The sequence below is a fragment of the Pelophylax lessonae genome (genome assembly GCF_965119305.1).
Source record: "Pelophylax lessonae genome assembly, chromosome: 6".
Lineage (NCBI taxonomy): Eukaryota > Metazoa > Chordata > Amphibia > Anura > Ranidae > Pelophylax > Pelophylax lessonae.
In genome coordinates this window covers 213115445-213140978 of record NC_138773.1, presented here as the reverse complement: position 1 = coordinate 213140978, position 25534 = coordinate 213115445, and the positions used below count along the sequence as shown (strand labels likewise).

The window sequence follows — 25534 nt, the reverse complement described above, 5'->3', positions numbered from 1 at the left end:
AGGCAGGACATAGTCCTCCCCCGGAGAGACCAGTAGGCCGTAGGATTTGGACAATGTGCCCGGCAGGGTCCCGCTCCCCACGCAGTACTCCTCAAACGGAGTGAGGTCTCTGGAGAAAGACGATGGGTCCGGCAAAGAGCGAAGGTAGTGGTGTACCTGGGCAGCGTGCCAGAATCCCAACTTGTAGGGGCCACTATCCGACATCAATTCCTCTAACGTCGGCCACCGAGACCCCCTGAGGAAGTGGGCAGCCCGGGAGACGCCTCGGGACATCAGTCCCCGGAATGCCGCCTCCCCCAGTCCTGGCGAGAACTCCGGGTTACCCAGAACCGGGCAAAGCGGGGACGTCTGCGCGGAAATGGAGGGGTGGGACAGAGCGCGACGAGTGGTCGCAATCGTAATGCCTATCGTGGGGTGGTCTCGGAGGCCTCGCGGCAGGTCCCCCCTGACCCACGGCAGCCCCTCCAGAGAGGCGACAGATTGTCCCCGTTCTAGTTGTACCCATAACTTGCCTTCACCGTGTCTCCACCAGTCAATCAGCCGGCCAAGATGGACCGCTGTATGATATTTAGCCACGTCAGGAAGCGCCAGGCCTCCCGAATGCTTCGGTAGCGTCAACTGGGCACGAGACAGCCTAGGCCTCCCGTGAGCCCATATGAATTTCACAAAAAGGCTGTGGGTTTGAGTGAAAAAGGAAGCTGGGATCCGCACAGGCAGTGCCTGCAACAGGTACAAGATCTTAGGGAGGATCGACATCTTAATTAAGTTGCAACGTCCAAACCAGGAATGCAGACCAGCATTCCAAGTCTGCAGCAAGCCACGAATTTGGGTCAGGAGGGGAGGGAAGTTCAGGTCATAAATTTTGGACAACTCCGAGGAGATCTGAGTCCCGAGGTATGTCAGGGCACCCCGAGTCCACTTGAAGGGCAACGCGGAGGACAAGTGCTCCAAGAGGGGGGCCGAGACACCCACCCCCAGAGCCTCGGACTTATGAAGGTTCACCTTCATGTTGGAACACATACCGTATCGGTCCAATTCCTGCAATAGGTTGGGTGCCGAAACCGCCGGGTTCGTAATAGAAAAAAGCATGTCGTCGGCGTAGGCCGACACCTTACATTCCAAGTCCCCTATCTTAATTCCCGAAATGTCGGGATTGGCCCGTACCCTGCCCAGAAGCGGTTCCAGAGAGAGCGCGAACAGCAGCGGGGAGAGGGGGCACCCCTGCCGGGTCCCATTAGAAATGAGAAAAGGGCTAGAGAGCACTCCGTTACACTTCACCTGGGCCGATGGGCAGGAGTAAATATGTCCTATCCAGGCCATCAACGTGTCCCCGAAGCCCATCGCCCTCAACGTGGAAAGCATGAACCGCCAGCTGACGCGGTCAAATGCTTTCTCTGCATCTGTGTTGAGTAGTACACAGGGTATGTTCGTTGACCGGGCCACGTGGATAAGGTTCAGGACTTTAGAGGTATTGTCCCTCGCCTCCCGAGAGGGAATGAAGCCCACCTGATCCAGATGGACCAAATGCGGCATGTGACGGCTGAGGCGATTGGCCAAAATCTTTGTGAACACCTTCAGGTCTATATTAAGTAGGGAGATAGGCCTGTAGCTACCGCAGCTGGAAGGGTCTTTTCCCTCCTTGGGAAGAACCGAGATATGAGCCCTAAGGGAGTCCGGCGGGAAAGAAGACTCCCCCCTGCCCAGTGAATTGAGCCAAGCCACCCAATGTGGACCAAGCACATCCATATAAGTGGAATAGTAAGGCAGGGTGAAGCCGTCAGGACCCGGGGCCTTCCCCGCCTGTAGAGCTCCCACCGCTGCCTGAAGTTCCAGCACGGTAATGGGGGCCTCCAGTTCTTCCCTAGCCTCAGCTCCCAGGGACGGAAGGTCCACTGAGGCCAGGTAGTCCTCCTCAGCGGACAGAGCTCCCCCGTGTTCCGGGAGGTTGTATAGGGAGGCATAGAAGTTCCGGAATTCATCCGCAATCTGTGTGGGCAACGTAGCCGTGCCCCCTGAGGGGGACGTAATACGGGGTACATAAGTCGCAAGCCTCTGTGCCTTGACCGAAGCCGCTAACAGTCTTCCGCACTTATTCCCCTCCATGTAAAAGGCATGGCGGGCCCTCTGAAGGTCCGCTTTGGCCTTGGAAAACATAAGGTCCTGCACTTGACGGCGGAGCGTGAACAACTCCTGTTCCTCTGCTTTGTCCAAGTGTTTTTTGTGGGAAGTTTCCAACCTGTGGATCGCCTCTAGGAGGCGCAGTAATTGCTGAGACCTCTGCTTCTTGAGCCGAGCCCCATGCTTCATAAACACCCCACGAATGACCGCTTTATGCGCCTCCCAGATGATCCCCCGATCGCAGTCCTCCGCAGTGTTAGCGCAGAAAAACTCCTTAAGCTCCTTCAGGACGTCCGTCCGGACGTCTTCGTTGTTAAGAAGGGAGTCGCTCAGCCGCCAGAATCGCGTCCTACCCCGTGTCCCCTCGGAGAGTTTATACACAAGCGAAATCGGCGCATGGTCAGAAAAGGTCATCGTGTCAATCGTAGATTTCAGCACCGCGTGAAGCTGCCCGTGCGGAATCAGGAAGTAGTCTATTCTGGAATACAGCCTGTGGGGTGGCGAGAAAAACGAATAGTCCCGCTCCCCATTGTGCTGCACTCTCCATACGTCAATAAGTTGCGCCTCGTGAAAAGCACGAAGAATCCGCTTTCGGGCAGCGTGGGTCACCGAGGAGCTGCCGGAAGAAGTATCCAACGCCGGGGACAACGGGACGTTGAAGTCGCCTCCCAAGATCAACTGTCCCATCTGAAAGGAGGCGAGTCGCTTGAGGACTCGGGCGACGAATACGTCCTGGCCGTCGTTCGGAGCATAGATGCTCGCGAGCGTCACCACGGTCTCTCCGATAGTACCCCGCAGAAACACAAAGCGACCGTTGGGGTCCATCAGGGAGTCCTGGCAAGTCCAAGGCACCCTGGCAGCCACTAGAATGGACACCCCCCGTGACTTGGCAGCAGCATGCGTGGAATGATAGGAATAGGGGTAGAACCTATTAGTCAGTCTCTGGAGGCGGTCTGAACGAAAATGCGTCTCCTGGAGAAACGCGACATCCGCCCGCCGGCGATGAAGGTCGTTAAGAAGAACCTTTCGCTTCTCCGGGATATTAAGCCCCTTGGCATTAAGGGAGACCACCGTGAGCTCGTCCATGGCGAGGGGAAAGGGAGGGATAACACAACAACAAAGAAACGGGGTGGGAAGAAGGGATGGGGGGTCTAGAAAGGAGGGAGACTTGGTAGCAGGGAGGGTGACAGATGAGGAGTGGAAAAAAAAAAGGAAAATGGAAGCAAAAGGAGAAAAGGCACGAGGTATACACTACTCCTCGCTATCTAAAGGCAGCTAAGCCACCAGGCACTTGGAGACCCGTAGGGGTACTCAAGCGCAGGCCTACGTGGGGAAGTGGGTAGATCAGGCACAGCTCGAGCCGCTGTCTCCGGCCCCCACCCAGCCCAACGCCCAGGGAGGGTCCCGCGAACAAGGAGACAGAGGCGGTATAGCAACCTAGGAGGCAGCAGGGAGGGTCCCAGTCATGCCCCACATAGCAGGAGAGCCAAGGGAATCGGGAGGGAAAGAGAAAACAAGGGCGCACTGGCATCAGCAGACGGCCACAGCGGGAGGAGCCCCAACTGGCCGCCCCACGCCGACAAACATCAATAACAGTAGCAAAAACATAAACTTAAACTCTAAGTGCAATGTGTAGCAGTACCCCCCAGTGGGGGGAAACCCGGGCAGCCATTTCTCAGTGCCCAGTGGGCAGGCCAACACAGTACCACCAGGAGAACAGGGTCACCCCGTGAGCAGGGTCACACTCCCATTCCCGTCCCGGCACCGCCCCGCAAACCCCACACCGTGTGGCCACCCGGGGCTCCCCCCACCATCCATTAAGGCACAAGTCCACCAATCAGAGGCCCCTGGCAGTCCCCGGGAAACAGCAGTCATAGCCCCCCCCTCCCCCCCGCAAAGCACAGAAATACATAAAACCAGCTCCCGGCAATGCCCGCCATCCCCCCCCCCCACCCAACACCGCACACAATCAGCCATCCGTAATCAAAATTTCCCAACCCCCCCTCCCCCACCAGCCACCACGATATACCCCAAGCAGAGTGTCCTAGCATAAGTCTGCCGGGCAGAACCCGGAATCCAGTCCACATACAGCTCCCCCACCCGCCGCCCCCCTCCCAGTCCTCAAAGTCAGCAGCAAGAGTGGGCGGATGGGCCCCGGGGCCCCACGGGAGCCCCCCTCCAGGGGTCCCCAGTTGTAAATCCCGGAAACACACGTGGACTGGAGCGGGCAGCAACAGGGTAGTCCAAACGTTGGGACCGGGAATCTCCAGAGTCCCCGCAAGAGCCGGTCACCGGAGCGTCCCTAGGCACGAAAGATGCCGCTAGTCCAGGGCAAGGGGAGCCTCAAGGGGGCGGGGGGGGGCCAGGGCAGGCGCTCGGGCCAGGCAGTCCATGGGGCATACGGAAGAGGGGTCAGCCAACGGTGCCAGCAGGGCAGCGGGCACCTCAGGCAGTCCGGGCACCGTCATCAAGTGGGGGGAACGGAGGGGGCAGGGGAAGGAGCGGGGGGATCGATCAGCCACAGGGCTCACAGTACCTCAGATAGTGTCGTTCAGTCTTCCCTGGGAGCCTCAGATACACTCGAACGCTGTCGCCGCTGCTGGCGCTGTGGTCGAGGGGCAAGAGGCGCATCTCCTCCGGTGGAGCTCCGGCCCCGACGGTCCGAGGGGTGCGGGAGGAGTACTAACCAGTCCGGGACCTGTACCGGCTGCGTCCCCAGGTAGGCGAAGAGGGCCGGCAAGTCCGAGGGGGATCGCAGTGTAAATGAGGAGTTCGTCTTCCGTACAGTCAACGCCAGAGGGTATCCCCAGCGGTAGGTGGCTCCCTCCCTGCGAGCCAAATCCAAGACGGGGCGAAGCAGCGCCCTGCGGTATAACGTGGCCCTGGAAAGGTGTGGGAGGATCCGGATCAGCGCTCCATCAAAGTCCACAGTGCGTGCCTCCCAGGCCTTCCGGATCACCAGTTCCCTGTGCGAGTAACGGTGGAAGCGGCACACAACGTCCCTCGGGCGGTCTGGGTCCGGCGACCGAGGACCCAAAGCCCGGTGGATCCGGTCGAACTCCAGGTTAGCGGGGAGAGAGTCACCCAAAAGAGTTCCAAGAATTGCCGTGACAGAGGCCGCCAAGTCTTCCAGGCCTGTAGCCTCAGGGATCCCTTTGAGGCGGACGTTGTTCCTCCTACTGCGGTCCTCAATGTCCTCCATGTGGAGTTGCATGGCCATGGTAGTGTCTCTGTACGCCGCCTGGGACCGTTCCACAGCCTGCAGGCGAGCATCCATAGCGGTCAGCGCCGCCTCTCCGGAGGACACCCTTTCCGCCACCTGCTTTACCTCGCTCCGCACCTGCTGTACTTCACGCCGGTGCGCGGCCTCCAGGCGGCCGACAATAGTCTCAATATCCCGGGTGCTAGGCAGGGACCGTAGAATACTCCGTAGTTCCTCATCCATGCCCACAGACGGAGTGATGCCGGTCGTTAACGGGTGGAATGCCGCCGGGGTAGTTAACACCGTGTCTGTAGAGGATGCAGGAGAGGCCGCCATGGCGTTCCCGCCAGAAGGTCCAGGGCTCTCCACCGCCGCCATATTGCCTGCAGGAGAAGAGGGCTGGGAGGCCGCGAAAAAACGCTGGATCTCTCCCGAGGGACGCGACCTATTCGATGTCCCCGCACTGCCTGGGGTCCCCTTAGCTCTCCTCTTTCTGGCCGTCCGCATATCTCTGTGCCAAGACTGATTTTACGTCGGGCTGGGAAGGAAAGGCACGGAGCTCAGCGAAAAGACGTCTTCAGCCGGCCATGTCCAGACCACGCCCCCGAACAGCGATTTTTAGTGGGACTGCGACATTGCGGCAGGAAAATCTGACACATTGTGACACTTTTTGGAGACCAGTGACACCAATACAGTGATCAGTGCTAAAAAAAAAATATGCACTGTTACCGAATAAATGACACTGGCAGGGAAGGGGTTAACACTAGGGGTGATCAAGGGGTTACGTGTGCTCCTAGGAAGTGCTTTCTAACTGTGTGAGGGATGGATGTACTAGAGGAAAAGAGAGATCTATGTTTCAGTTTAGCTGAAACACGAGATCTCTCTCTCTTCCTCTGTGACAGAACAGCGATCTGCCTTGTTTACATAGGCAGATGGCCGTTCTGTCATTCTCCTGCACGATTGCGGGTGACCCGCTGATTGGCTAATCACAGCGGGAGCAGCACGTGGGTTCGCCCTGGAGAACCCGTGCACAAAATTACGTAAAAGTACGTGATTTTGCGCAGCCGGGCTGCCCTGCCACAGTATATATGTGGTGGGCGGTCCGGAAAGGGTAATGCATAGAATGCATTAAGATAAAAAACCTTCTACTTTTCTAACCATTTTTTATTTTTTTCAAATTCTTTATTAATAGAAGTGGAAAAGGCATACAAAACATTGTCAGGAACACTGATACATAACCAAACGTCAAGATGAGTAAAGGTATTTAGAATATACATGGAGATACAAAAGGTAGCCAAGAAGAAAGCTCGAAACCGATGACGTGAAATAACAACATTCTGGGACACAGGATCTGCGGATATGGCTCGAATACGCTGTGTTGTTAGAGCCCATTGTGCCATATAGGGCAACAAAAGCTGGTAGAGCACCATGCCCCCAGGGTTTTCTAACCATTTTAAGATTCCAACTAAGAGAGCAGCTACCAGTGCAAGTGGCACTTCTCATTGAATGTAAGTAAAGTTATTAAAAAATGAATAAACTCTAAGGCTCTAAAAATTTGAATGCTTTTGTGATCATTCGAAAATGCTTCATAAAGGCAAGTCAGAGGAAAAGCATGAACACCCATATACACTCATCCTTATTATGTCTGCTCTGAACTTACTGAAGGCTGACTTCAGATGTGTATGTAGATGTACATACCATTATAATGTGAAGCTCCACATCTCCACCAACCTACAGTTAAAGTGTCACAACAACATTTTACAAATCATTATATATCCATTCTTGTGTCAAATCACAAAGTGCATGCCAGTATAAAAAAAAAGAATAAAATTAGAAAACATTTTAAAATCCTGTTCTACTTTGAATTCTTTCTTTACTTCACATGAGTACCACCAATAATACTAAGACAAGACCTCACCATGTTTGTGACCGCACACATTTCGTCATAATTACTTTATCGGGGGATGGGGGAAGCTGTGTCCTAATACTGCTATAAAGCGCACGGTATTGCTGTCTCCATGACAACCAATTACACAACTCTTTTTAAACAAGACAATATTATTAATTATACTTGATTAAAAAAACTGTATATTTGATATGGTTCCTCTTTATTATCCTTTTAGTTATTTGCACCTTAATTTTAATCAGTTTTTATTTTGTGCCCCCCCCCCCCCCCAATTATAATGTTTACAATTTTATCAAAATGTTCAAAACAGGGGACATCAAGATCCACCGCTAATTGTTTATTATAACATTAATTTGATCAATAAATGCATCACTCTACTCTTAATTGTAATCATTTTTAATATGCAAACATTTACAATTGATTATCCCATACTAAAATCATAAAATGACGACATAAAATATAATATCCGAAGCCACCTATAACAAGTGTTATTTTGCTATTTTAGGATATATTTGGTATAGTTGGCCTTCATATGTTTATTTCCACTGCTTTTTTCAATAGATTAATGTATTGCATTCCCTTTAATAGGTACTGTATAATACAGGAAAAATGTGCAAAAAATACTTAGAGGGTTTGCAAAAAAATCTTAACCCAGCTAATCCACCCTAATGCAACATAAGAAATATATTACTCCACCCCTACCTGTAATTTTTAAACTATGTCCTAAAAAAAAAATGAGGGGATAGTGATAAATCATAAGTGCTTTACTTCAAATCTCTGTAGAATTCTGTATATTTATTAGGTTTGGGTTTGTGTATTCCCAGATTCCTAGTGCAGAATTTTCCTAAAAACTATTATATACCTATCACTATAGTCAATGACTGCAGCCTCCAGTGCTTTTTTACATCCAGGCTGCACCTGCACATTACAGCCCCCAGACTTCTATAGGGGCTATCTCCTTCTATCTCCCTTTGTCTCTAGCCCCATAGAAATGAGACCTGCTGCGCTGGATGTAGGCAATCACCAGAGGCCACAGCCACCCAAATTAGATTAGTGCAAAAGGACAAAAACGATAAATGTACTTTGCCATAAAGATCAAGAGCATGAGGGCAATACCTCAAACTAGCAGAAGGAAAGTCAGAGTAACAATAAAATGCATTATTTTAGCAAAAGAGAGGTGGAGAGGAGACAAGGAATAGACCTCCAGTGGAGATAGTGAGCCAATTAACAGTAAATGTAAAGTGTACATTCATCTTCAGCAATATTTTCCGAAAAGACCCCTATGCAATGCCCTATACCCTGAAAAGAACATAGGAGCACTCCTTCCTTTTCAAAAATGGCCCCTGCTCCCATCACCCATGTAGCTGTAGGGGACCCTTTGCGTTTTAGCAGAACTGCATGTGTAATGGGAGCAGGTGCAGCATTTGAAAAATACACCTCTATAGAGTGTGCATGTTTAGGCACTGCACAAACTAAGAGCAGGCTCACCTAACTGAAGTGGGAAGTTTTATGCATACGGTCTGGTCTTGTTCATATATTCAAGCTTTCTGGAGGAATGTTGTTGCAGACAAAAACACCCTGGGTGAGGGTAAAATTACGCTGGATCCTCCACGTCTCTTGTTGGGTATAACTGATAATCTCCAGGCTTCCATACACCAAAAATTGTTCATATTCTATACAGCTTATTATACCAGGAAAACAATTATTTCTAAATGGAAGCTAGCAGACCCCCCAACAGTAGGGGTATGGAGATCCTTGATTAATGCAGTGCTTCCTTTTTATAGGCTCACCTACATGGGGAACAACTGCCCAAAGAAGTTTGATAAGATCTGGTCAACATGGGTAGATCAAGAAAACAACAAGAGAAGGGCGCACCGACCTTGTGCATTACCACTAATATACTCACAAACATAGCATATGAACAAGCATATAGGAAATGGGTACCGCTCGCTTCCAGGACACTTCTCTACTGCTGGATAGCGTGATGGCGTCCTCAAAACCTGATGTGGCTTACGCGTTTCGAGGGAGGACCCTCTTCCTCAGAGCCAAAATCGCCACTCAACATGGGTAGATGACAGAGGTCTCACCTCTGATGCATAAGTGGTGCTCCAAAATGATCTTATCCTTTCTCCTAAATACTCTCTCTTGTTCCCTCCATTTTTAACCCACGTCATCTATTTTATTTTGTATTTTGCCCTCCCTCTATGACCCCCCCCTTTTCCTTTTTTTTTTCTATTCTCTCCCCCTCCTACTTTCTTGCCCTACCTCATTCTACCTAGAAATAAGAAGAACCATATCTTTTATTTGTTAACAATTTTTGTCTATGTACTTGTTTTGCAATGATTGTCCATATTATTGTTTACATACATACTGCTGTAACTGTCCTAATAAAGTTTATTTGTTAAAAAAAAAAAAGAGCAGGCTCACTTGAATTTCTGGGTTTTTGGTGTGTTGTTGTACCTTTAAAGAGGAAGAGGCACCCTCCAGGTAAGCCTGCTCCTAAGCTGGATGTGTCAGTGTTTTTTAGGTTCAGTCAGCTAACAGATTCCTTTATTTACAAAAATAAGGTGGATGGGGGAATCTCCTATACTAGGGCATTGAGGTTGATTTACTAAGGGCAAATATACTTTGCACTGCAAGTGCTGTTGCTCTAGATCTGAGGGGAAGCTCTGCTGGTTTCTATCATCCAATCATGTGCAAACAAAAATTCTGTTTTTTATTTTCCTTTCAAGTGATTGAGTTTTCTTTGCAAAGTGAAGCTTTCCCTCATTTACTAAGCAATGGAGCAACTGCACATGCGGTGCACAGTATATTTGCCTTTAGTAAATCAACCCTATTGTATTCTGACACCTACACCCACTACTGAACACACTGACCAGCAGCTGCAGGTGCTGATTTAGGTCCCTTTTACACCTGTGCGACCTAAAAATCGGGCAAATTTACCTCAATTTTACTGTGATTTTTTTGTTGTGACTTTGCTGTGATTTTGACGTGACTTTGACTGGACTTGAAGCAATGTCTTTGTCTCTAGACCTCAAAACGCATCAAAGTTGGACCAAAGTGGTGCAGGGACTACTTTAACCTTCCTAGCGGTATTCCCGAGTGTGGCTCGGGGTTACATTTCAGAGCCAAAAGCGGTAACCCCCGAGCCACACGATCCTCTCCGTGCCCCGGCTTCCGTCTCCTGCGACGTGACGTTCGCAGGGGGGTGGAACCGGCGGCAAATTCAAATGTAAAAACACACTGATACCATTCAAAATAAAAAACAATCACATTAGTTTGCCCCCCAGTGCCCTTTCCTGCAGTTTTACTGTACTTTTTATGTAAATATATATATATATATACACACATATATATATATATATATACGTTATTCTTGTGAATGAGCAGCCCAAACCAACTGTATACATTTTATATATATATATATATATATATATATATATATATATATATATATATATATATATATATAATGTATACAGTTGGTTTGGGCTGCTCATTCACAAGAATTACATGCAAAATAATGGTACCGCTTTCAGCACCTGAAATCCAAAAGAATCTTACCGCCAGGGAGGTTAAAGTCATTGCAGCTTGAAGTCGCACAGATATGAATGGTACTCCTTGGAAATCATGGAGTACGACTTGTCATGTGACTTTGCAACCCCAAATCGCAAGACAAGTCACACAAGTGTGAAAGGGGCCTAAGAAAGGTTTTTCAACACTCTCCCTTAACTAGAATTCAATTAAATGATCAACTTCTATTAAGCAGGGATGGCCACAACAATGATCAAAGTTTGGCCATAGCTGGGGACTTTGTTTTGAGTTAGGACAGAGAGGCCTTGGCGTGGCTATAATATATATACAGTATCTCACAAAAGTGAGTACACCCCTAACATTTTTGTAAATATTTTATTCTATCTTTTCATGTGACAACACTGAAGAAATGACAATTTGCTACAATTTGCTACAATGTAAAGTGTACAGTTTGTATAACAGTGTAAATTTGTTGTCCCCACAAAATAAATCAACACACAGCCATTACTGTCTAAACTGCTGGCAACAAAAGTGAGTACATCCCTAAGTGAAAACATCCAAGTAGGGCCCAAAGTGTCAACATTTTATGTGGCCACCATTATTTTCCAGCACTGCCTTAACCCTCTTGGGCATGGAGTTCACCAGAGCTTCACAGGTTGCCACTGGAGTCCTCTTCCACTCCTCCATGGTGACATCACGGAGCTGGTGGATGTTAGAGACCTTGCGCTCCTCTACCTTCCGTTTGAGGATGCCCCACAGATGCTCAATAGGGTTTAGGTCTGGAGACATGCTTGGGCAGTCCATCACCTTTACCCTCAGCTTCTTTAGCAAGGCAGTGGTCGTCTTGGAGGTGTGTTTGGGGTAGTTATCATGTTAGAATACTGCCCTGCGGCCCAGTCTCCGAAGGTAGGTGATCATGCTCTGCTTCAGTATGTTACAGTACATGTTGTAATTTATGGTTCCCTCAATGAATTGGAGCTCCCCAGTGCCTGCAGCTCTCATGCAGCCCCAGACCATGACACTCCCACCACCATGCTTGACTGTAGGCAAGATACACTTGTCTTTGTACTCCTCACCTGGTTGCCACCACACACGCTTGACATCATCTGAACCAAATAAGTTTATCTTGGTCTCATCAAACCACAGGAGATGTATGGTTCCAGTAATCCATGTCCTTAGTCTGCTTGTCTTCAGTAAACTGTTTGTGGGCTTTTTGGTGCATCATCTTTAGAAGAGGCTTCCTTCTGGGATGACAGCCATGCAGACCAATTTGATGCAGTGTGCTGCGTATGGTGTGAGCACTGACAGGCTGACCCCCACCCCTTCAACCTCTGCAACAATGCTGGCAGCACTCATATGTCTATTTCTCAAAGACAACCTCTGGATATGACGCTGAGCACGTGCACTTAACTTCTTTGGTCGACCATGGGGAGGCCTGTTCTGAGTGGAACCTGTCCTGTTAAACCTCTGTATGGTCTTGGCCACTGTGCTGCATCTCAGTTTCAGGGTCTTGGCAATCTTCTTATAGCCTAGGCCATCTTTATGTAGAGCAGCAATTCCTATTTTCAGATCCTCAGAGAGTTCTTTGCCATGAAGTGCAATGTTGAACTTCCAGTGACCAGTATGAGAGAGTGAGAGCGATAACACCAAATTTAACACACCTGCTCCCCATTCACACCTGAGACTTGTAACACTAATGAATCACGGGACGCAGGGGAGGGAAAATGGCTAATTGGGCCAAATTTGGACATTTTTAATTAGGGGTTAGACATTAATGGCTGTGTACACTTTTATACAAGCTGTACACTCACTACTTAATATTGTAACAAAGTGTAATTTCTTCAGTGTTGTCACATGAAAAGATATAATCAAATATTTACAAAAATGTGAGGGGTGTACTCACTTTTGTGAGATACTGTAAATATGTATATATATATATATATATATATATATATATATATATGAACTGGCTGGACTTACAAACGAGCTCCCGTAACAAAACTCGTAAGAAAAAGTAGGGGACTTTGTATATATGTATATATATATATATATATATATATATATATATATATATATATACACATATACACAAAGTCCCCTACTTTTTCTTACGAGTTTTGTTTGGGGAGGTCGTTTGTAAGTCCAGCCAGTTCATAAGTCCTAAAAAGATCAGCTCTCACAGACAAGGGCTGCGAGCACTGATCAGTGTGTTCTGGTGGGGGGGAGTCCCCCTGTCAGAACACAATAGCACAGCTGGGGAGATCGCTGCACCAACATTGCTTGTGTCAGGTTTTTTCTATTCAATCCAGCAGTTGATGTTTGCATCTTTAAAAGTTTGTAACTCGAAGGTTCGTATGTAGGGACTTACTCTATAGATACTGTATATATACACACAAATATGTACTCTTGCAAATTCAAGTGAGTGGCACAAAGCACAAATGAGAGATCCGTCAAGCTACTGATAGGCACATCAAGCAAGGCTCTACACTCACCATTAAAGTATTGCATCAAACAGATGGGATGTGATACTGCAAATTTGCTGCAATTAAAATATTGTATTCATCCTTTGATAAGATCAAAATGGTACATGGTACAGTCTTGTGAATAAGCAAGCAATAGTTTTTACCATCCCCACTCTTTCTCAAGCACCAACTGCTTATTCACAAGACTGTGCTGTGTACCATTTTGACCTCTTCGTAGGATGAATAAAATATTTTAAGTGCAGCAAATGTGTTATAACATCCCACCTGTTTGATATATAGATATGTAGTGAATATTACCAAAAGTTTTGGGACACCTGCCATTACAACATAAGGGCAGACAGTACAAATACAATACAATTTAATACAGTTGGAATTAGAGGGCCCTACTCATTAGACCTTACAATCTAAGACGGAGGGTCAAGGGATACAAAAGATCAATTGTATTTATATGTATATATTAGTCCGTAGGGTTCAACATTGAGTTGGTCCACACTTTGCAGCTATAACAGCTGTCCACATAGTTAATAAATGTGTCTCATTCTTCCAGGAGTGCATTTGTAAGGTCAGGCACTGATGTGGGTGAGAAGGCCTGGCTCGTAGTCTTCGCTCAAATTCATCCCAAAGGTGTTCTATCAGATTGAAGTCAGGACTCTGTGCAAGCCAGTCAAGTTCCCCCACCCCAAACTCACTCATCCATGTCTTTATGGAGCTTGATTTGTGTATCGGTGCAAAGTCATGTTGGAACAGGAAGGGCCATCCGGAAACTGTTCCCACAAAGTTGGGAGTATGAAATTGTCCAAAATATCTTGGTACGCTGATGCATTAAGACATGGGTAGGCTACCTTGGCACTCAAGCAGTTCTAGAACTGCAAACCCCATGAGGCACTACAAGACTCTGACAGCCACAGGCATGCCTCCCCAAGGCGGAGACATGATGGGGTTTCTAGTTTCAGCACAGCTGGGGGGCCAAGGTTGCCTACCTCTGCCTTAAGAGTTCCCTTCACTGGAACTAAGGGGCTAAGCCCAACCCATGAAAAACAGCCCCAAACCACAATCCCCCCCTCCACCAAATGATTTGGACCAGTGCACAAAGCAAGGTCCATAAAGACATGGATGAGCGAGTTTGGCATGGAGGTACTTGACTGGCCTGTGTAGAATCATGACCTCAACCCAATAGAACACCTTTTGGGATAATTTAGAGCGGAAACTGCAAGCCAGGTCTTCTCATCCACATCAGTGCCTAAATGCAAAAGTGCGCTTCTGGAAGAATGGTCAAGCATTCCCATAGACACACTCCTAAACCTTGTGGACAGCCTTCCCAGAGGAGTTGAAGCTGTTATAGTTGTAAAGCGTGGGCCAACTCAATATTGAACCCTACGGACTAAGACTGGGAGGCCATTAAAGTTCATGTGCGTGTACAGGCAGGTATCCCAATACTTTTGGTAATATAGTGTGCATATATATATATATATATATATATATATATATATATATATATATATATATATATATACATATAGTTTTATATATATATATATATATATATATATATATATATATATATATATATATATATATATATATATATATATATATATATATATAATATAGATATATATGCTTATCCCCCACAATTATGATCTTTTGTATCCCTTGACCCTCCCTCTTCGTTTCTAAGCTCTAATGAGCAGGGCCCTCTGATTATATACTGTATTAAATCGTATTGTAATTGTACTGTCTGCCCTTGTGTTGTAAAGCGCTACGTAAACTGAATAATAATAATTGTAGCTGTAAATGCTGCATAAACTGTCAGCGCTATATAACTCCTGTATAATAAGAATAAATGATACTATATATATATATATACTGTACATATAAATATAAAGATATATATATATATATATATATATATATATATATATATATATATATATATATGGGAAGGGGCTCGAATTCCAATGCAAAATTTACTGAATAGTATTCTCCATACAATAAGTAAAAATAAGCAACAACTGTACAATTTTGAGCATATCATGCTCTTCAGCAAGCTGTGTGTGCATTTGCATTGGAGATCTTGTCTCTTCTCTTCTTACTATTGTGGATGATCATGGTGGATGATCGGGAGCCCACCGTGACAGCTCTACTTGGAATTACACAGATACATGAGGAGTGATTCACCTGATTAGTGGATATACACATATTATATATATATATATATATATATATATATATATATATATGCTTATCCCCTACAGTCATGACCTTTTACATCTATGTTGACCCTTCTCTGATTCCCATAGTGTTAAATTGTATTGTAACTGTGCTGTCTGCCCTTATGTTGCAAAGTGCTGCCTAAACTGAACAATAATAATATATATCATCACAAATTATTGTTTATATATCTATAAATATATATATATATATATATATATATATATATATATATATATATATATATATGTGTGTGTGTATGTGTGTGTGTATAAATATATATATATATATATATATATATATATATATATATATATATATATATATATATATATATTTATACACACACAGACACATGTAAAAATATGAGTAGCCTGATAAATTGTATTGCCATCAAGTGGGTAAGGTGCAGAGCAGCCCCAGCCCTGCCCATCCGTCCAGCTCTTAGACAGGCTGTTACCTGGGAGCTGCCTCTCCATCCTCCCTCCCCCCTTCCCCCCATCCCCAGCATGTCACGTGATCCTACATCTGCCAGACCGGCGGAGAAGAAGAAATGAAGAGAATGAAGCACACAAGGGAAGGGGAAGGGATGCTCTTTCATCCTTAGCCAGATTCAGCACCCCCCCCGCCCGGACAGCTCCCAGTCTGCTCTGTACTGTACTGTAGACCTGTGGCTTTGTCTTGCATCTCCTGCACTTCACCCAACTTGGACTGAACTTTTGCCAGTTCCCTCCCCTCGCCCAGCCCTTTGTCATTGCCCAGTGAAGGCAGAGCCATGCTTGACAAGTGGATGTCTTTTGGCCAGCGGGTGTCAGGTTGTGGGGGTTAAGCAGTACTTCTTCCCTTTTGCTCCCCCCTTGTCTCCTGCCGCCCCCCATCTTCCTAGCATACCGTCCGCCCGGGCGTGCATGGATTAGCTGCTGAGAAGATGCCTGTGATGAAAGGGCTGCTGGCCCCGCAGAACACTTTCTTGGATACTATTGCCACCAGATTCGACGGGACCCGTAAGTGTTAATGATTGCACTGAGTGCCATGTATCTCTATAATCTGATGGGTATATATAATCTGGTGTACAGCTAGAGAAGCTTAACGAACCTTTGTGTGCCTAGACTCACACCAAAGAGCCAGGTCTTTGTTTAATTACAGCTATAGAAAGAACAAAGGTAGACGTGCTAGGCTTGTGCATCTGAAGTTTACCTAGTGCTGGGCTTGGACATTATTCACCACCTTTATCTCCCAATCTGACATCATTGCCCCATTGGATAGCTGGTGGGGTAAACCTGAGAACTATCTCATAGGGGTTATTCAGCACCTGCATGCCTATGATGGTATGTCATCAGAGTAAAACTGTAGCACTTTACAATTTAGTGGAAATCCAAATCCATATTTAATATGAGGTTGATTGCTTATGAATGGGGGTGCTGAGCAAAGTAGAATTCTATGAATTTGGATGCTGATCTATGAATGTGGCTGTTGAGCAAAGCAGAATTCTTTGATTTTGGATGCTGATCTTTGAATTTGGATGCTGATCTATGAATTTGGATGCTGAGCAAAGCAGAATTTCAGATCTAGCTCTAATAATCATAGACTCTTGCTTTGTGCAAGTGATGGGTTGCTGCAACATGTATGGGCTCAGGAGATAACAACATTGCTGGCAGCTCACGTGTTAAACTTGTACTGTTTGCAGTATCTCTGTGTTGAGACAGTCATTCATACACTCCATGATGATAGAACGTGGTGAGCAATTACTACACTTATGGAGGTGGAAAATGTCATGTTTGGTTTGGTAACTGCATGATTTGGGTTACGTTGCAGTTTGCTAATCATGCAGTAACTCGTGTAGGTGTGATATATAGGCCACCTGGTCAAGTTAAAGAACTAGATGATCTACTAGTTGAAGAAATAGCTAAAATGACAATGAAAGGAGAAGTTATCATTATGGGAGATTTCAATCTTCCAGATATAAACTGGAAAACCAAAATAGCAAGTTCTACCAGGAGTACAGATATTCTAAATTCCCTACTGGGGTTGTCTCTGCAACAAGTGGTTGAGGAGCCAACCCGGAGGGAGGCCATTTTGGATCTGGTATTCACAAATGGGGATTCGGTATATGATGTCATTGTAGGCGAAACCTTGGGATCTAGTGATCACCAGTCAGTGTGGTTTAATATAAGAACTGTGAAAGAGTCACACCACACAAAAACAAAAGTTTTAGATTTTAGAAAAACAGACTTTTCAAAAATGAAATTAGTCATAAATGAGTCCTTATCAGACTGGAACGGATTACATGGAGTCCAGGAGAAATGGGACTACTTAAAAGGTGCATTATTGAAGGCAACAGAAAATTGCATTAGACTTGTCAGTAAAAGCAAAAAAAGGAAGAGACCACTGTGGTACTCAGCAGAAGTGGCCCAAATCATTAAAAATAAAAAGCTAGCATTTTGTAATTATAAAAAAACCCAGAGCAATGAAGATAAGGAAATCTACAAGATTAGGCAGAAAGAGGCCAAGCAAGTTATAAGAACTTCTAAAGCGCAAGCAGAAGAAAAACTAGCTCAGTCTATGAAAAAGGGGGATAAGACATTCTTCAGATATATAAATGAAAAAAGGAAATTAAAACAAGGAATAACTAAATTAAAAACAAAGGACGGAAGGTATGTAGAAGAAAATAAAGGGCTAGCTGACTGCCTTAATGAATACTTCTGTTCAGTTTTTACAGAAGAAAAAGAAGGAGAAGGACCTCCACTTGAAAGGATGACTAATGAATCATTTGATGCATGTGTCTTTACAGAGGAAGACATTCTAAGATTGCTGTCTAAAGTGAAGACAAATAAGTCACAGGGTCCTGATGGGATACACCCAAGATTATTAAAAGAGCTTAGTGGTGAGCTGGCAAAACCATTAACAGATCTATTTAACCAATCATTAGTAACAGGAGTCGTCCCGGAAGACTGGAAATTGGCAAATGTCGTGCCCATTCACAAGAAAGGTAGTAGGGAGGAATCGAGCAACTATAGACCAGTGAGTCTGACATCAATAGTAGGCAAATTAATGGAAACCCTATTAAAGGATAGGATTGTGGAACATCTTAAATCCCATGGATTGCAAGATGAAAAACAACATGGGTTTACTTCAGGGAGATCATGTCAAACAAATCTTATAGATTTTTTTGACTGGGTGACTAAAATAATAGACGGTGGAGGTGCAGTAGACATTGCATATCTAGATTTTAGTAAGGCTTTTGACACTGTCCCACATAGAAGACTTATCAATAAACTGCAGTCATTGAGCATGGACTCCCATATTGTTGAGTGGATTAGGCAGTGGCTGAGTGACAGACAACAGAGGGTTGTAGTCAATGGAGAACATTCAGAACAAGGTCATGTTACCAGTGGGGTACCTCAGGGATCTGTACTGGGACCAATTTTGTTTAATATCTTCATAAGTGATATTGCAAAAGGCCTCGATGGTAAGGTTTGTCTTTTTGCTGATGACACAAAGATATGTAACAGGGTTGATGTTCCTGGAGGGAAACGCCAAATGGAAAAGGATTTAGGAAAACTAGAAGAATGGTCAGAACTCTGGCAACTGAAATTTAATGTGGATAAGTGCAAGATAATGCACCTGGGGCGTAAAAACCCAAGGGCAGAATATAGAATATTTGACACAGTCCTGACCTCAGTATCTGAGGAAAGGGATTTAGGAGTAATTATTTCAGAAGACTTAAAGGTGGGAAGACAATGTAATAGAGCAGCACGAAATGCCAGCAGAATGCTTGGATGTATAGGGAGAGGTATAAGCAGTAGAAAGAGAGAAGTGCTTATGCCGCTGTACAGAACACTGGTGAGACCTCACTTGGAGTATTGTGCGCAGTACTGGAGGCCATATCTCCAGAAGGATATAGATACTCTAGAGAGAGTTCAAAGAAGAGCTACTAAACTAGTACATGGATTGCAGGAAAAAACTTACCAGGAAAGGATAAAGGACCTTAACATGTATAGCTTGGAAGAAAGAAGAGACAGAGGGGATATGATAGAAACATTTAAATACATAAAGGGAATCAACTCGGTAAAGGAGGAGAGCATATTTAAAAGAAGAAAAACTACCACAAGAGGACACAGTTTTAAATTAGAGGGGCAAAGGTTTAAAAGTAATATGAGGAAGTATTACTTTACTGAGAGAGTAGTGGATGCATGGAATAACCTTCCTGCAGAAGTGGTAGCTGCAAATACAGTGAAGGAGTTTAAGCATGCATGGGATAGGCATAAGGCTATCCTTCATACAAGATAGGGCCAGGGACTATTCATAGGATTCAGATATATTGGGCAGACTAGATGGGCCAAATGGTTCTTATCTGCCGACACATTCTATGTTTCTATGTTTCTATGTTTCTATGGTAGTATTTCAGCTGCACTGGTGTGAATGCTATAGACTTGGATGGCACTAATCAGCCCTTTCTTTAAGTGATCTAAGGCTATCCATGTCCCTTATGTGAAAGTCTGTACTGCTCCTGTGCTGTAGGGGTGGCTGCATACCCATAATGACAGTCCATCTGCCTGAAAAGTGCTAACCCATTGTATTAAACTATTCTTCTTCTTCCCCTAGCTACTCTGGGGACTACTCCATAGACAGCTGCTTAGCAGATTTTACAATACAATTACTGAGGCAATGATATGTGTCTAGCTTTATAATTTGATTACTAAGGCAGACAATGCATGGAAGAATCGTGTGCATATAGCACGCTGCTAGTTCCTTTTCCAGTCCCTTATAGGAAAAGCCATTACTACTGATATTGTCGGGTTCAGCACCATGGACAGCGCAATGTCTATCAGCACCCATCTGAGAGCTGCATAAGGCAAGGGGATGGATTGTAACCAACCACAAGGCTTTATGGCAGAATTTCCCCAACCTTTATCAGCTTGTTAGACATTTGTTACAGTAACAAGTGATGGTTGAAGCACACAATGTAAGAATTTAGCTACAATGATATTAAATGTTTTAACAATATTTGTAAAGTGATGTTAAACACCAAAACAAACATTTAATATGTTGCAGAATACCAATCCTTAAATGTGATGGCTGGGTTATTTTTCTTTTTTTGGGCTTTTTTTCCCATTTATTGTCACCTGGTGATCTGGCCAGTAACACACTTCCTGTCTTAGTTTGGCCATACATTATACCAGCCTCTCTCAACCATTTCAACACACAGGAACCCTTGAAATAAATTTCTGGTCTCGGGAAACCCCTGCTAAAAATGAAAAATCTACAACTTGTAACACATTAGTGTGACAGTCAGTGGGGAGAATGCTCCTTACTCTTGTCATCATTGGGAAGAATTACCCCCTTACAGATAGCTAAAAGGAACAATGGTGTCATTGGGCACTTATCAGAGAGGCAGAAATTGCCCATTGCTCAAGGAACCCCTAGCAGCCTTTAGGAGGAGCCCTGGTTGAGAAACCCTGCATTATACAGTTTTCTTATTTAATTTCATTCATTAATTTCAACTATGTAGTGAAAGGGACAGCCCGATTGCATACAAATTGAAAGTGTTTTGGTTTGACCACATATTATATGGTTTTGGTAAATCTATAGGAAAACTGTAGAAGAAAATTGTATAATGTATGGCTAGTCTTAGGGTGCCTCCACTCTGAATGGAGGAGCAGCAGACACACCTTAGGACAGCAGCACTACCCTCTGGTGAAAGGGTAGTGTTGGATGCACTATCAGAATAAAAATAAATTCATAAAATACAGGCACAAGTAGAGGGACTCAATATTTTTAGTCCACATGGACCAGGTCACTGTCTCACCCTGCATAACTTGGTGGGGTCCTATAAAGCTAAATTACCCCAAAAATACTAAAACCTAGAGGGTTGGAGAGGTCCACCCTTCTAAAAGTTACTCCACTTAGGACCAACAGCAGTACAGCTTGGGTTAAAATTTAGTTTACTGAGAAAAGTATTGAAAGACAAAATCACACCATTTATAGCAAGATATTTAAGCTCATTTGACTGTATCTCCTGTGGGTCACTGTAGTGCAGTTTGTTCTGCACTCCTGTGACCCCTTTTCAGCAGACAGTGGGCTGAAGCCTGCTGTCGGCTGACATCACAGAGCTGGTCCAGGCTGGGGAAATATCGGGACCATATGGTCAAGATCTGCCCACATGCCTGGACCAGCACCTGGCTCACCCTCTTAGTGAGCCATCGAGAGCCTGAGCCGGCTTCTTCCACCCCCTCCACAGCCCAGCGCTCCAGTGAGCATGGGGGGCTAAGCAGGGAGCCAGCCACCATCCCTCTGCTCAGGGAGCTCTGAGGACCTAGAGATCAACTGTGTTTGATTGCTCAGTTCTCAGTCTTAGAGTCGACGGGGGACAGATGCAGCATTGGACCGATGTTGCATCCGGTAAGTATGATTTTGAAAACAAAAAAATGACTCCCATACTTCTCTTTTAAGAATCCTCCAAATACCATATTAAATAAAAGGATTGACAACATTGTCATCTTCAAATTACTTGAGCCTGGGCCACCGACACATTCAAATACACTGACATGCATACACTATACAGTGTATAGCACAAGTCCAACGTAGAGAAGCAAGTAATCACAGGACCGATTCAGACCACCATCTAATGCCTGCCACCAAGCTTAGCATAGAGTTAAGGTCTGCAGAATAACAGAATCTGCTGTGGTACTGTATCATATCACCTGAAAACTATGTATAAAGCATAACAGTATATAGCAACACCAGCAGAGTAGATAGACATGGCTATCAAATTAATTCCAAACTCTACACTAACACTTTTTAAGCAGTTAAAGCAACAGTTTTTTTGTCATTAGAGATACAGGTTCTGCATACATGAATAACATCTGAATATTGTAAGCACCGCAGTCAGTGTTAAATGTTTTTTTTCTTAACCCTCCAATTGCCATCTATAGCAAGATACTTAGGAATCCTCCAAATACTATATTAAAAACAAGGATTGACAACATTGTCATCTTCAAACTACTAGATAGCTTGGTCTTCAAACTTGCTGGTCTTTGAGCTTGCTGGATAGCTTGGTCTGTTAAAGAAAGTTGAAAAATACCAGACTTACTGGCAGGATGACCAGGTGAAAATAAAGGCAAACAAGCTTTAAACAAAAACTAATGCAGCCACCACATCTAAGAATTGGTAAGCTGTAATATAATTATTTTTTGTTTTTGGGTTTGAGCATTCTATGATGCAACATCTATATATGCTGCCTTAGGGCACTAATATAATGGAGAAGGTGTACAAGCAGGCAAGTACTTAGCCTCCTGATTAGAGTATCCTGCCAGCAAGAATAGAGGGATCTGAGACTCATATGTGGTATCTGTTTGCACTGCTTCAGTACAACAAGCAGGTGAGGGCTATACTGGTAGGCAACATCCGTGTGGTATATTGCTTAAGGAAATGATCTCCTTATCATGAAATATCCTGTTCACATCTCTCCTGCCAAGAGCATAAGCTTTATGAAAATGATATGGAAAACCTGACTTTGTTTAATTTACCTAGTAAAGATTTCCAGACGGGCTCCTCTGTGTCTGCTTATTCAAAGGAACCACTGAGCTAAGGTATACTAAGGTGGCGGTGTCTGCACCCATAAGATCAGGGTGCCTTTACATAATCATTACCTCCTCTTAATTCCATCTGTGTGCTAGCATTACATTCTGTAATAATCCAACAATGTATTTTTTATTTTGCTTCCCTTCTCCTGTCTTCTCCTTCATCTAGAATGGTAATCAAGATCTCAAAACGTTTGCCAAAACATAATGGCAGAACAATCCTGGGGCCTAAACAGAATAGTCAAATGTAATTTTGCATGAGACACGATAAGGCTCACATTTTCTCCTAGCAAGGCTCACTGTTTTTTTTTAACTATGCCTTTAGCAATGTGCACTTTGCTTGCTATCAACTATGCACAGGTCTGGAGCAAAATACTCAAGATACAAGCCTAGGAGGATGTAGTCGGAATGTATCTATGGCTGCTAGTTGGCACTGTTGGGTCTCCTGCTATTGTGCTGCTTACAGATGAATAGTGTGTGGAGTTGGACACATTTATTTTCTCTCTGATTAAGTCAAATGACTGGGATATGATTGCCTGCGGTTATAGTTGAACAAAGAAATGACAAATCTTGGTGATTTATTCATGTGTAAAGCCTCAAGTTTAAATAACAACACCGCTAGAGGAAAACAAATAATTAAAATGCACAGGAAAATGTGTGCACTAAAGCAATAACAATTTGTAAAACTGAATGATGAAGTATAAAACAAAAGTAACACAATTCTGTAGCTCCCTAGTAGTTATAAGTGCTGTCCAGCATGGTTCTAGGATTTGGAAATTGGCATTGTACAAAAGGTGAAGTGACATGTACTGGCTCAGCAGTTATAGGGTTAATTTGTCTTTTTTTGTAATTTTCTAGCTTTTCTTTAAAGAGGAACTGCAGTCTGCTCATATAATTTGTAATAAAAACATATTTATCATTCTGAAGCTTCCCTCCAACCACTTTGAATATTATTTTATATGTACTGTGATTCTGTACTTGCCAAATATGCTGCAGAAATCTCAATCCACTAAGTCTGGCTGCAGCCATTTTAACTGTGGGCAGCTGAAGCTGCTGCCTGTTCACTTCCTGGATTTACACAGACACACAGAGTCACACAGAAACACATACATACACACACACACATATACACACACTCACACACATACAGACAGACAGACACACACACCACTGCTTGCCTGCAACTTTCTCCTATCTTGATGAATACCCATAGATCTCTGCAGTCTCCTGTTATCTCCGCCCTCATCCAGCCCCCTGCAACTCTACAGCTCTCCTTGGCTCTCCCATGACTCATCCCTCCTCCCTTACTGGCAAACTGTCATGAGAGTGAGAGAAAGAGCTGTGCATGATGTTATTAGCCTAGGCTAGTTGCCAGACAAGAAAGAGGAAGTGGGCTGTTTAAGGTATATACTGGCAGAAAAAAAAATGTTTTACTATCCAACGTTAAAACAATAAGGTCAGAGGATTTTATAGATGGAAAGATATCTCCGCCCTCATCCAGCCCCTTCCAGCTTTGCAGCTCTCCGTGGCTCTCCTATGATTCATCCCTCCTTCATTTCTGGCAAACTCTCACGAGAGTGAGAGAGAGACCTGTGCATGATGTCATTTGCCTAGGCCAATTGCCAGACAAGAAAGAGGAAGTGGGCTGTATAAGGTATATACTGGCAGAAAAAAAATGTTTTACTATCCAAAGTTAAAACAACAAGGGCAAAAAATTTAATAGATGAAAAGATGACTGAAGGTCCACTTTAAATGTACCAGCCTAGCAAACCAGGCATGAACTGGCTGCGTTGAGTGGGAGGGATGGGGGACATGGCAAGAGGGGAAACAAGCATGTGACCACCTGTCATGCATGCACTTTAGCACTATGGATGTGACACTTCAAAAAAGGGGTAACTCTTCAAAAACACAGATGCCTTGTAGTGACAAGCACTGAAACTCCAATCCATGTTAACCTGGTCTATAATGATAATGAAAATTCCAATTAAATTGTACGTTTATTATAGATGCATTTACCTACATGGGTTTTTATTTTTTTTTTCCCTGCACAAAGTTAGCCCTGAAGAAGCACCAATCTCCTGAAATGCATTGACTATGTTTTATGGCTTACACAAATAAAGCAATAGTTTTTCTCCAACCAGCTGGAGTTTCCAAGACGTTCTATTCATGCATAGCACTTACCTCCACAAACTGCTTCATCAGACTTAGTTTCAACACATGGAAAGACTTAAAAACAAAAATCACACAGCATTAAAACTAAATCAGTGCCATTTTTGGGGTTTTACATCTTGATCTGGTTCTCTACTTTAATCAAACTCTGGTATACGTATATATATACAGTATGTATATAAACATTATTATTTTTGTAAAAGGATTGGGCTTATACTGCAGCAGGGAGCCGTAGATTTTCTTGCTTGTGGCACATAAAAAACTGAAATCATTAGCCATTATTAACTGTTCATCAGTGCAGAAGCTGTAATTTTCTCTCTTCTTTTTG

General features: G+C 44.5%; 1 protein-coding gene across 1 annotated transcript in view; it reads left to right on the top strand.

The window, feature by feature from the left end:
- The first annotated feature begins 16001 nt into the window (after positions 1–16001).
- Positions 16002–25534, top strand: part of LOC309559184 (voltage-gated delayed rectifier potassium channel KCNH8-like) — a 785056-nt gene continuing 775523 nt past the window's right edge. The window contains exon 1 of the mRNA XM_082262383.1: positions 16002–16458. Within this exon, the coding sequence (XP_082118509.1) occupies positions 16383–16458 (76 nt within the window). The 5' untranslated portion in view covers positions 16002–16382. The remainder of the gene's footprint in view (positions 16459–25534) is intronic.